General features: G+C 33.0%; 1 protein-coding gene across 1 annotated transcript in view; it reads left to right on the forward strand.

The window, feature by feature from the left end:
* The window catches only part of LOC124536643, a 168,670-nt gene that overhangs the window by 48,586 nt on the left and 105,376 nt on the right, over positions 1-14,708 (forward strand). The window contains exon 3 of the mRNA XM_047113173.1: positions 3,687-3,732. Within this exon, the coding sequence (XP_046969129.1) occupies positions 3,687-3,732 (46 nt within the window). The remainder of the gene's footprint in view (positions 1-3,686; positions 3,733-14,708) is intronic.

Genomic DNA, 14,708 nt, shown 5'->3' on the forward strand with positions numbered 1-14,708 from the left:
AATCACTTAAACAAATATGAGAGTCTAATAGATTGGCAAAGAGGAGAACACGCACACAAGCAAAGCAGTGTGTCTCGCGAGTGTCTTACTTAGCAGTTACACACACTTAGCTAATAAAGTTGCCTCGTCTATTTAAAATTTTTTATGTGGTACTCTATATATACATATAAATAATCCAAGTTGTCAAATTAAGCACAATGTTGATTGTATTATTTATCATTATCATAACAATATTGGACAACATCACATACATTACTCCAATTATTCGCGATTACTCAGTTGACAATCACATAGAGGCGGACACAAAACAAATGAATATTAATACACATACCGGTATTTATTATCGTGATTGTTATCTAATTAGATGTTAATAAAATAGGACAACGATGATAGTTAAAATCTTTCTTTATTGTCTACAATTATATGCTAGCTGCATATAACTAGTAGTAGTAGTATGCGATTTCATGCACTTTTAAATTTTAACAAAGGATATTGTTGTAGCCTAAGTTACTCCATACTACATCCGCTTTCTGCCAGTGAAAGTCCCGACAAAATCGGCTCAGCCGTTCAAGAGATAAAAGTTAGAAAAAATGATATATGCGACGTGTATACATTTGGATTTAGTAAAAAGCCTTTATTTTAATATTACAAATAAATACTCAAATTTTACTATATGTATAGATAAGTAGGCTAATCTCTGGAGCAAATGATCCAATTTTAAAAACATTTTCACTATCAAAAAGCTACATTATTCCTGAGTGCTACAGGGAATATACATTTTATTCTACCTATTATTATTTTTTAGTAAATTGTACCCGTGAACCCAGGGAAGGTGAATTTTTATGTAAAGATCAAAACCAAACTCACTGAAAGTTAGGCACTGGGCAAGCTCGTTTGTAAAGAGACCCAACACACATCCCCAATTGTAAACAATACCGCTAAATTACTGAGTATTGTTTTCTTCAGGTTTGAAGGGAGAATGAGACAGTTTAATTACAAAAGGAAAAGAAATAGTTCGTCTTTTGTATCTAGTGTTTAATTTCTACTGTAATAATATAAATGTATAATTCTATAGTAATATTATAAATGTGAAAATAACTATGTGTCTATCGCCAGTACACTACAAAACCGCTAAGCCAAATTTGGTGAAATTTGGTATGAAGCAAGTTTGAACTCCAAGGAATTGCATAGGCTAATTTTTTGCCAAAGCCGAAACCGCGGACGACAACTAGCTTAAATAAGGAAGGTTTTTTACTTAGTCATTTATTCAAAAGGTGATACTGAATGAGCCGAGATGGTCCAGTGGTTGGAACGCGTGCATCTTAACTGATGATTGCGGGTTGAAACCCAGGTAAGCACCACTGATTCATATGCTTAATTTGTCTTTATAATTCATTTCGTGATCAGTGGTGAAGGTAAACATCGTGCTCAGTGGTGAAGGTAAACATCGTGAGGAAACCTGCATGTGACAAATTTCATAGAAATTCTGCCACATGTGTATTCCACCAACCCGCACTGGAACAGCGTGGTGGAATATGTTCCAAACCTTCTCCTCAAAGGGAGAGAGAAGCCTTTATCCCAGCAGTGGGAATTTACAGGCTGTTGTTGTTGTTACTTATTAGGTGATAAATAATCCAATTGTTTTAATAACTGTATAGTTATATGAATGAGTTTTTCTACCTAGTTTCCGTGCACCTCGCTTACATTGATGGGCAGTAAGCCCCGACTTATTTGTCGCGCCAAGATGTTTACACGCTAATAACTTTAAGAATCTGTATTGCCCGCAGCTATTTCTTCGTAAGGCAAAGCAAATCTGTTGCGAAAAAAGATATTGACCGAGACTGGCTGAATACTAAGGTCAAACTTTACTTTTAAAGTGTTAGTTAAATTTAAACACACTTTTATTGCGAATAAGGCGTTTTTTAATATTGTGCTAAACTTAATTATATTTTTAATTTCAGTGGTAAATAAGTGTTCTTGGTTTTGAATGTCATCTCAACCATATAACGTTTACAAGATGTAATAAAGCATATTATTTTGCTTACATGAAATCCATAATAATAATGTTAGTATTTCAATAGAATTGATTTTATTAATTTTCTCAGCTTTACTTTATTTAAGTAAGCTTTTAGAAGCACTGTTGAATCGTCATTTAACAAACTATATTAGGTGCTGGTGCAGCTACCATCGTGAGTTTAAATCCGGGAAAGTACTTCTGAGTTTGCATATATTCAATTTGTGTTTGTAATTCATCTCATGCTTAGCGGTAAGCAAACCTCTCGAGGAAAACTGCATGTGTCGGGCAAAATCTGCCACGTGATTAATGTTTTGAGCAGTCTGGTGGATTAACCTTCTCGGAGGATAAGGAGACTTCCCTTTCAGAAGGCTTTTGCATTGGCCTGGCAGTGACATGTTTACAGGTAAACTACGTAACACCTCGAATTTATTTTTGTTTGTAAGTTTGTATGAATAAAATAATTAATAGTATATTTTTTATTTGATCATTAATATACGAATAAATACAAGAAATTACTCATTGTTGTTTCCGATGGTTCATTGAAATTCTTCCGACAGTCATAAAACTGAATACCTGCAACTGTAATTTATTTTAACGACATATTAAAAAAAAGTTTATTAATAAGTTTGTGATCAGGGCTTTTTTTGGCATTTTAAGGGGTGGTTGACAGGTGTTACCTAATATATATACATAGTATGAGATAGTAGCGTATATCCTTCCTTGGGTTTCAAACTTACTTCATAACTAATTTATTTATTTCAGTTTGGCCGGAAACGTAACGGATACCTAAATAAAAAAATATATTAAGAATGAGTTTATAACCCTTTTTATTAACCTTTAAACACGTATATTGTATATTAATATGATATTTAAGCCTTCTATTGTTTGAATGCCATTTGTAATGACGTCATTAAATGCATAATGCAATGTTCGACGCCGATCGTTTCTGCTTTACGGTAGTGAACTACCGAACTTGCGTCACTAAAGCATTAGCTTGAGGAATTATGTATTAAACGATTTCCCATGGCGTTCTCTGTTTAGTATTTGATTTTAGGTTTGTATAATAGTTACTAGCCATATGTCTAAATGTATGATAATCAAAGAGAGACCGATGTGTTAAGATGGGTGGATTTTATTTGGAGATTGTAGGTTCGATTTTGGTCACTAATAAGTTTAAATTACATTTTGGTTGGTGCATATGATTTACTTGGTGGTAGGGGAAAAGCCCGTCTGGGTTGGTACCACCCACTTAGTATTAAGTTGTGGTTTGAGGAGCGAATGAGTCAGTGTACCTACGGGCACACAGGACGTAATATCTTAGTTCCACATATATAAAATATATAAGCACTTGTTTTTGTTTTTGAATAATCATTTTCCACTTGATAACTACCTAAACATATTTATATGAAATTTTTAGATTGTAGTTTATAGGTTTGGTTTCAGGGCATATATAGACATATAGCAGAATTTCTGCCGGTACATTTTCTTCATTCGCTATATTTTAATCATATAAAAACTTGTGTAGCTTAACCGGCATTGAATGCGTGACCTTTAAGAAAATTACATCCACTGGCTCGTATCAGCTGCTAAAAATTTTAAATTCAAGCTTAGCACGGAGTATGTATATTTCACTCATGTCTCTATTTTAAAACAATATTTTCTTTTCCAGTGGAAGTCGCGATGGTGTGTCATGAGAAAGCTGTCTCCAGTAGCAGGTATGCATTATTTATGACTTTATTTATTTAATATATCTTTACAATTGTACATAGTATGAAACAAAGTCCCTTCGCGCTATCAAAATCTTTTAAACTACCGAATAAAATTTTTATCAAAAAATATATCGATGTATTTTTAATACATGCATATTGTAGTAGAGAATAGCCTAAAATATCGAATTATGTAACCGAAAAAAAAGGTTTTTCTATGTATTCAAATTTTTTTTAGGTATATATAGACTCTTATGTACCTGTGTGAAACCAGAACGGATAGATTTTTATGTAAAAGATCAAAAGGATATTTTTCTACTGACCATACATTGTTACTATTAGTATTAAGGTAGTAAACATTCTTTACATTGCCAAATAAATACATTAACGAAACAAATAGTAGAGAAAGTAATAAAAGTCTTCTAACAAATTTATATAGAAATTTTCATCAACAAATCGCTCCTATTGCTCAATACATAGAGTTCAAGTTACGATAAAAAAAAGTAATCTGTCACCTTAATATACGAGCAGACATCAGATAACTATAGCTCTTGTGACATTGGAAATAAAGGCTATTGTGTAGGGTCAAATCTTTGATCTACCCTACGTGTCTAATCCACGATTAATGTTAAACGAAGGGTTCTCTAAGTTTAGGTGATAAGCAAAGATCCCCTAAATCCTTATACCGTTGAATCTGAGGCGGACGTTTTGTTTACTACCCATAGGTACTGAAAAACTAAGCTAACAAATGAATATTTTCAATTAAGGAAGTAGTAAGAAAATTATAGGCCTGAAATTGAAAACTGCTTTTAATCTGCTTTGTGACATATTTGTATTAAAATGCACAAATTAATCACTAATATTGCACATATAGTATAACTATAAATTAGTAATACATATTAGTCAATACAACCCTATATATAAAAGACAAAAACGCGTGTGTATGTGATTTTTATCTGAATAATTCATTCTCGTTGACATTTGTTTAGTTTCTTATATGTTTATATCAATAATGCTTATAGTAAGTTTACAAAAGAGACTAACTACGATAATTTTGACCGATTCCTTTAATGTCTACATTGTCTTGTTTTTTAATTATTCATTTTTATACATTGCTTATAATTTCCATCCAACGTTAGATTATTTGGTTAAATTCTTTTTTCAAATTCAATCGTTCCATTAAGCCTGTGGTTATAGTTCGAGGGTGTTTATTGTGGATGCAATGTCATCTTCAACGGTTCAATTTCGCGCACGAATCAATATGCGAATGTCAGATTTTAACAGCTGATAAAATCGTGTAACCAATTTAAATTGGAACCTTATATCAAAATGTATCACTAGATATTATAAAAAATATTATCCAGTCGCGACTGTCAGTCGGAACGCGATAACTATTCCTGAAATCATTTCCGTTTTCATGACGGTTTTCACCAATAAACAGAGTTAAGGATTGTTAAAGATTACGAAATAATCATTACAGACACATACATACTTCGATACTAATATTATAAATTCGAATGTAACTATGTCTGTCTCGGATTCACGCCAAAACTACTGAACATATTTAAATTAAATTTGGTACACAAATAGTCTAGAGCCTGGAAAAGGACATAGGTTACTTTCTTGTAAACAAAAAGGTAAGACCTCTTTTTATACCAATCATCAACGTATTCATATTCTACGCGAGCAAAGCCACCAGTGACAGCTAGTTAAAGATAAAGACAGAGAACACAGATTGAAAGCTTAGCTTACTTACCCTGTAAACCAGTCGCTATGTACATATGCATATTAAGATATAATATAAATTTTTTTAAATCAATACGCTTCCCATACAAAACCGGGGCGAATAGTTATCACTAAACAGACGATGGCATACTTCCAGAAAAAAGAAACTGGGAAGTAAACGAAGGTGGCTCTAAGGAGCTTTGTTACTCGTTAATTAAATTATAATTAAAGGAAATTGGATGTTCTCCAAACGGTATTTAGTGATATCTCAATAGAAACCAGAAACGCGCGCATGTGAACGACCTCTGCCCATACACATTGGAATAATTTGGCTAGACCTAAACCGCCAATGCGTTGCCAACTACAAACGAAACACCCTTTATTTAAACATTTTGTTCCGTATTTAATTTATACGGAGATTTCAGTTGTATTACTGACTAACTTTGCCTCTGTGCGCGTTTGAATTTAACAAGAAGATATTGCTTCATAAGTTACTCCCCATTACATCAGCTATCTCCCAGTGAAAGTCCCGTCAAAATCGGTCCAACTGTTCCAGAGATTAGCCTGAAAAAACAGATAGACGGATAAAAATGAAAAATAAAATGGTATTGGGGTACATATACATATGTAACCTACACGGTACATTTAGTAAGAAGCGGCTTAATATTACAAACAGACACTCCAATTTTATATAGAGATGCCTCCTATGGATTGTGTAAAGTAAAAGCAAGTGGTCTTGAATCTGTACACACAAGTTTGGACTATAATAAGTCTGTACAACTGGCTAATCGCTAGAGATTTTCCGACCTAGATGGTTTGGTCAAACGGCATTCTTCTATTTCTGACAGTATAATCGTTAAGCATGTGAATGACGGCCGGTTTAGGACCTTTTCTACAGAAGAGTATATTTAGACATACAAGATGAGACAGATAGAGCCATATAGAAGTGGCAGATTGTCATCAGATCCACCCAATCCTCACGATGTCTTCCTTCCCTACACGAGATGAATTATAACCTGAAATTCTTAACTGCCCGGATTTGAATATGCAGTCTTCGTTTGCCGCCAGCAGCCTCAAAGTGACAACTTACCTTTCACATACCGTTCCATATTCGAACTTATATATACAACGTCATCCTTGATGATATATTTTTATAACTGGTTCGTATTTAGTTACGTGATCTCATTCAAGATTAATGCGTGATTCTCAGTAAGACCAAGGTGAGCCTGTTGTTGTATCCCTAATGCCATTACTGCTGCACGCTGACATAGGCACGTTTGAATTGTTTATTTAATTTATTTTTAAAAGTAAATGTGTTTCGTTTAATATTATTACGATATCAGTGGTCGAGTAGTGTGCAGTAGTGTGTGGAGCAATGATATTCTAATAAACAGATATGTAATTAGCGCACAAAAAGTGAAGACTAGAAAACGTCCTCAACTCGTGGAGTCCCGGCCGAGTCGATTTAGAAAAAGTCCATTAGTTTTCTATATTGTCTTGGGTCTGGGTGTTTGTGGTACCGTCGTTATTTCTGATTTTCCATAAAACAAGTGCTTAGCTACTTACATTTCAATCAGAGTTATGTTGTCCTATATTCATTCATTATTATAATGTTATTCTATTAGAAATTGTTGGAAAAATTCAGTAAACTATGCGAAGTCATTTCGAAGTCAAATAAAAGTTTTTCAATTAATAATTTCAATAGAATTCAAGATGGTACAATAATTGTAGTTTCATCGACTGTTTTTTTTTTAATAACAATAGCATGAATTGGTATACATTTACAGTTTACAGTGTTAATAAATACTTATTATATACATGTACATATATCGATATGCTTGATAACAGTAAGATGTACCACAGGCCACACAAGTATATGAGTAAAGAAAAACCCATTTCACTCATTCAAAATTAATATTTGCCCGATAAACCGGTATTGTCTAGACTCTAGACGAGTCTTCCCATAAATCCTCTAACTTCATCTAGACACGTGCATTAAATCGCTGTAATTCCCGTCTCCGGTACAGCCAAGACGAAAAATGTATATATTTCCTTCATATAAAGATAAAAAAAATCAAAACAACTTAAACGATTTTGGCGAGGACATGCATTAAGCTATGACCACACTCTACGATAAAAAGTTCCACTCACTGATATAAAGGAAGTTTCATTAATTTTAATGCTATTCGTTAAACAGAAAAAGGTACAAGTGAATGCTAAAATGGCTTTTCAGAACCGGTCCGTACAAAAAGAAATTTCATGCGATATGACGATTGACGACTTATCTTAATTACTGGTAAGTGTTACAATCTCGTGTAATGTTGAAATGTAAAAATTTTTTAAAAGAAAATTTAAAGTGAGCGGTTTTTCTGGTAGAAGAATTTTGTGCGATATACACATACACAAATTATCAAAAGTTTTATCGATATCGCTGTGTTTACGAAATGTTATGGTATTTTCGATTTTTATTTGTAAATCACACATCTGGGCTCCTTTTTTGAAAAATGAGTATAGCGCTATTATATCAGTATGGGTGATGAATACCTACGTATAAAAATTAATAACTAAGATCTATATTTCTATTGAGATGTTATACCTTATAAACACAAATTAGTCGTATAATACAATGAGTTTTTTTTTTTTAAAAAACATTGAATTCCTATTGGTGGTAGTATTGATGACGTAATAATTTTTTTTTAAATTTCTATGAGCGAAGGTGATCAAATATAAAGTCCAAGAATCTTTGTCAGCATTATTATTATTAAATTAAAATATGAAACCTCTAAATCGAAAATAACCCAATCGGATATCTCACACCTTGAACACAAAAGATTATCCTGCATAATGAAACCCTTCCCAAATCCCTGGTACTAAAAATTGTTCTACCATTAGCGAAGCCCACGGTAACGAGGGCAGCTCGTAAATAAATATTTCGAAGATAAAATAATGAGAAGACCTTACCTCATACCTTATTGCGTGATTCAATAATGTATATTGTGATAAATCATTCGTCCAGCAAAATTATTTTCCGTGTGAAATATTGCCTCAATGAGGAAAATATTGTCTATTTACGCAAGCTCCTTGTATCTCATAATCTTAATTAAATCATGTAATTGTCAATCGAAGATAATAAGGTTGGGTATTGGTCATATATGTGACGTATCATATTTGCCTTGTTCGTCATTAGGGTTGATTTTTATTCCACTGAGGATATCTAAGATGCTCAGATCTCTTAGCGCAATGGTTTGTGCAATGTTTCGCGATGTAAAAGTCGTAGGATCGATCCAGACCCCTTGGGCTATCGTCGTACCCACTTCTAACACAAGTTACAAAATAAATATAATATACATATGAGACAACATCACATACATTATTCTGATCCCAATGTAAGTAGCTGAAGCACTTGTGTTATGGAAATCGGAAGTAACGACGGTACCACAAACACCCAGACCCAAGAAAACATAGAAGGAATCCAGCCAGGAATCGAACCCGGGACCTCAGAGTAATGAAAACCGGTGTACACACCACTCGACCATGGAGGTCGTCAAGGAGGGTAAATAGGAATATTAGTAATTTCTTAATTAAAATAGGCAATTGCTAGTAATCTTTAGAAAATAAATCACATGCCGACTCTTTTCAAGGAAAGACTCAGGACCAGTTAATAACTCCTGTGGATACCCATTTCACTAGCCTCCAATATGGTTTGGTGTGTAGGCAATATTTGTCGTGTACATATGTTGGGGGACTAGCATATAGGCCTGGTGGTATGCGTTCACTTCTGCCATTGGCGCTATAAGAAATATTGATCTTTCCCGTAAGGAACCAATTCCCAATACCCTATCAAGCTTGGGAACTAAACTGTCATATACTAAGTATTGCTGTTTGACTGTGCAATATCTTAGGAGTATGTAGTAGTTACCAGATGGATTAGCACAGAGACCAGCTACCAAGTGAAATTTCATGTGCCCAGAGAAATTATTATTATAAATGAAGCACATAGAATCACAATTAGTATCTCGTATAAAGCATTTAAAACGAGACAAACAAAAATTTTTACATTGACAAAATCAAAATATACTTTATTCAAATAGGCTCTTAAAAGCACTTTTGAATCGTAATTTAATAAGTTATATTAAGCGAATCGAAACGAAAAAGTTTTTTATATTTCTTAATTTTAAAAAGGCCTGAGAGTTCTTCTTGCTTAAATTTAGTCCATCGAAGATAAGCCGATCGAAAAAGCTTTAATATATTGTTTTCTAGAAGAGTTTTGCTTGTTCATAGGTTTATCTGACTCAACATACAAAAGGTACTAAGTCGCAGCCTTCGGATACGTTTTATCAGACACTGTACAATCTTTTATTTTACTATATTCTTGATCAAGAAGATAACATTACATTGTGTTTGTATTGCTTTATCAAAACTTTTGAAGTGTCTTTATTTTTTTTTATATATGATCCATACTAATATTATAAATGTTAAAGTAAATCTGTCTGTCAGTTTGTCTCTTCGCTCTTACACGATCAAACCAATGAACTGAATTTTAATGAAATAACCAACTCCTAAAACGCGACCGAAACCGCGGGCATAAACTTGTTAATCTCTGACGAATTATTATTATTAATGGGCTTTAATTTCTATTGTAACGTCTAAACATTCCAATTGGTTAGATTTTACCTTCAAACGTTGAGATACCTTGAAATTATCCATTCAACCTGGCAGTCTACAGCGTTACAAAGGTTCACACACAAGAGAATTGGCCCTTGTGTCCTCAGCGTCTACTCACAGGTCAACTTTCTCTGGTCAGCAAAACCAGTGAACGGAGAAATGGACATGCATTTTAGCTTCAACCTAAGTGTAAACATTGAACTATTCAAATTTTGTTTTAAACATATAGATGAGATAGCGAAGTGAGCATGAAGTTTAAAATCGCACGAGCGCTAAGCGTTAAGTACATCAAGTTTATAATAATCTAATACGCTATAGAGCTGAGTGGTCTAATGTAATCTTCAAACTTTTCTTTAGATAATACAAAAACAGACTTTTGAGCGACTGAAACTAACACATTAAATTAGTGAGTAATTTATTGATGATAAATCTATACATCTGTGTAATCTAACATACCACTGTCGATCAAAAGTCTCCGTTTGGAGCATACCCCACGCTACTCCAATGTATAGTGTTGGTTACACATGTGATAAAATTACATTAAAATTAGACATATCCATGGTTGCATGGGTTCCTCACAATGTTTATCGCTACCATCACACATAAGATAAATTAAAAGAATTTAAAAAATCCGTGATGCTTGTCTATGTTTGGACCCCCAATCATGGGTTAAGATGCACGCTTTCTATCCACTGGCCCATCTTGACTTCATTATACGCAATCTACTGATAAGAATTTCTTTCCGGAATACAAAATTCCCATTGTGCAATTTACTAACCGATAGTGTATATAATATCACTACAGAAAATAGTATTAGTTTTATTCAATCCACGTCTATTTAAGAGTACCCAGTAATCAATCGAAATTACTATTGATTATCACTTCGAAATCAATAACAGCTATCTCATTTTCTAATCTCATAACTAGTTTCGAATATAATCAAACCTCCATCCACATTACTAGAACGTTGACAAGTGATGGGCTCGTTTCCGCTTACCAGTAGTAATGAGTATTTAAGTATGGGTCCCTGTTGTATGCAGCTGTGGATGTGAAGGCGTCTTCTTTCTTTTACTACTGTTATTCATTGCTATCTTAAATAAATTTATAATTGAATACTTATTGTTTTTATATTGCTACCAAATTTTAACAAGCGTTTACAAATCTTCCCGCTAAGATTACATCTGTGGGAGTTATCTTCACAAATGACCTTTATTAATATTATAATGGCGAAATTTTGTATGTGTGCATTACTCTTTCATACAAAAATTACTGAATAGATTTTAATGAAGTTTTGCAATGATATAGATAGTACATCAGAACGACTTTTTCAGGCACAGCTCAGGCTTTTCCAATACACAGACTATTCTGCGCTGCAACATGCATAGACAAAATTCAATGATGTCTATGCCAAATCTGTGTCATGCGGACATACCATAAAATGCGAGTAAAAAGGCGAGCAAAAATTAGTATTACATAAATTAAGATATTTGTTTAGAGAGCTACGAAACCGTTACGTTCCGTGCAAAAAACACATTTTCCATTTTATATGCGAATAAAATACATTACGAATTTTAATTTAGTATTTAATACAAAACAAAATTCCATCCACGTTTGTAATGAATTCGTTTTAAGTCTTAAACAACTTACTTATTTTTTTAATTCGGATTTTTTTCTTATTCGCAGACATCGCCTGCCTTTCTTTCAACTACTTATAATATATGTAAAAATATCTATTCTTACTAGCACAGTATCATATAAGTATGTTTGTAATAATGAAATAACCATTTGTACTAGATTTTCGGTCCGTTTGTTTGTCTGTCTATTGCTGGCTAATCTCTGGAACGGCTGGATCGATTTTAACAGGACTTTCATTGGCAGATTAATGATGTAATAAAGAGCAACTTAGATTACAACAACAACTTTTTTGTTAAATTTAAAAACGCACGAATTCGCTGGCATTTCTAGTTACAAATCGATCTAAAGAAAACGATCTAACTTGTGATTAAATATTACGGTAAACTGATAGAATAATAAAAAAAACCATGTCTAAAAACGAACCTTTTATGGCATTGGTAGTCGTACGGAAAAATGGGTCATTTGACGGTACGTGGTCTGTGACCATAGACATTGACACCGTATTTAACTTTAACCATTTCTTGCTACCATTGCACTACCAACCTTTGAAACTAAGATGTTATATTACTTGTGTATGTCAAACCGGAACACAACAATACTAATTACTACTTTTTGGGTGTTTGTTGTCATGTGTTAGGCAAAAAATGTCCTTTCTTCGAGTTCAAGTTTGCTTCATACCAAATTTCACCAAATTTGGTTCAGCGGTTTGCAATAGACAGACTGACAGTTACTTCCAAATTTATAATATTAATTAATATACATTAGTACCACCCATACTTAACAAGACGGGAATATAAGCCACGAACTATATGTTGTACTACAGAACCTTTTTCAAATTAACTCAAACACATACCGACTCTACTATAAACAACAGAAATCTCAATGAATTCAAATTCCAAGTAATGCAACAAGGTTCCATCCGACTATTGTCTCAGTGCCTCCACCCACGATAGGCAAACAGACTAAAAGCGTCCAGAATATTCGATAATAAGTCACGATCACCGGCACCGTGAGAAAAGAGACAAAACTGTTTGTTCTGATACAATACTTTACCGTTATTCACGACTATTTGACTATTAAACGGTAAAGCTCTGTTCATAGTTTTGTTTTTATGGTATAGTTTGGCGGATGAGCATATGGGCCACCTGATGGTAAGTGGTCACCATCACCCATAAACAATGACGCTGTAAGAAATATTAACTATTCCTTAAATCGTCAATGCGCCACTAACCTTGGGAACTAAGATATTATGTCCCTTTTGCCTGTAGTGGCTCACTCACTCTTCAAACCGGAACACAACAATACTGAGTACTGTGTTTGGCGGTAGAATAACTGATGAGTGGGTGGTAACTACCCAGACGGGCTTGCACAAAGCCTTACCACCAAGTAGATAAGTAGAGTAGGGTAGAGTAGTAAATCAATTTTAGTATTAATAAATTCAATAATCATAAAATATAACTAAGTCTGATATTGAAAAACACAACACACACCCTTTTATTTTTCGACACAAATCGAATGACAGATATTTGACAGTTATTAAAAAATATGAACAAATAAAGCAGTCTATATCATCATCTATATACCTATACATGTAATAAAATTGGAGAGTCTGTTTGTAATATTATAAAAAACGTTTTACGATTTTAATTACGATACTAATTGGATATATATGTATTCACGGCCATATATTCAGATAGAAGGCATGTACACGGTCCATATTTTAAGAATTTCAGAATTTGTAATAATAATAATAATAAATAAATAAATATATATGAGATATCATCACGTACATTACTCTGATCCCAGTGTTAGTAGCTAAAGCACTTGTGTTATGAAAAAGGACACCATCCTCCATATAATCAGATAGAGTTTAGACCGACCGCTTTATGTGTTTACTTAAGCAAGGAAGTATCCATACTTCTATACATACACAGACTCGAAATATATATAAAACAACTAACAGACGAATAACAATTATCTCTTGTATAAACCAATTCGATCTTGACATTTCGCGTCGCAAATTAAAATAGATTATGTCATACATTAGTATGGATATGCAAATATAAAGATATACAAATTAACGTTCTCTATGCAAAATTAATAAGTTCATAAATGTGTAACATTTATAATATACTAGCTAATGCCTGCATACATTTCGATGAATTTTTAACCAACTTCTAAAAGAGGAGGTTATCAGTTGAGAGTATCAGATGTGTATGTATGTAAAACATTTAGAATTTTATTTATTTCAGTATTATGGTATATTTAGGCTTCCAAGCACGTGTGCTTAATTTCGTAAGTGTATGTTTGTATGTTATCATATTGAGATAATCATTTTCAATCTAATTTTCGTGTTCTTCAATTTAGGGAACAGAGAAAGTTTCATTAAAATCGGTTAAGTAGTTTCATATATATAATTTATTTTTAGTTCACAGATTCTAATTTTGAAGTCGGGTTAATTTTTTGTAAATTATATATTTAATATGTGTGTAGAATAATCTCTGATACGACACGGAGAGTATATTACTTACGGAGAATTCAAATGTACCCCACCCAGCTATTATATTAGTATACTCGGCTAATGTATTTGTACGAAATTTTACGGTAATCAGTCACGATGACAAATTTTATGATTCTCAAATATACCGACATCCATTTATACAAAGATTAAATACGCGATAAAATCTGCTTTAAATATTTATATTTTTTTACTTCCATGTTACCAAATCTGTTATTTGATTGGATTAATGAATATTTATTAGTATTGGCCAGATCAGACACTTCTAGTAAGGTTAGTTTTGCTAATGCAATGTTTTATATTTTGGTTTTGCTCTAGATCTGAAGTGATCGATTAAAAATAATTACAGAAGTTATTATGGTACACAAGTGTATGACTAAGCTAACAAACTCTTTGTTTAGCTATTTCTTTTGATATTTTTGTCCTGATTCTTATTCGAAAG

This window comes from Vanessa cardui, chromosome 17 (genome assembly GCF_905220365.1).
Source record: "Vanessa cardui chromosome 17, ilVanCard2.1, whole genome shotgun sequence".
NCBI lineage: Eukaryota > Metazoa > Arthropoda > Insecta > Lepidoptera > Nymphalidae > Vanessa > Vanessa cardui.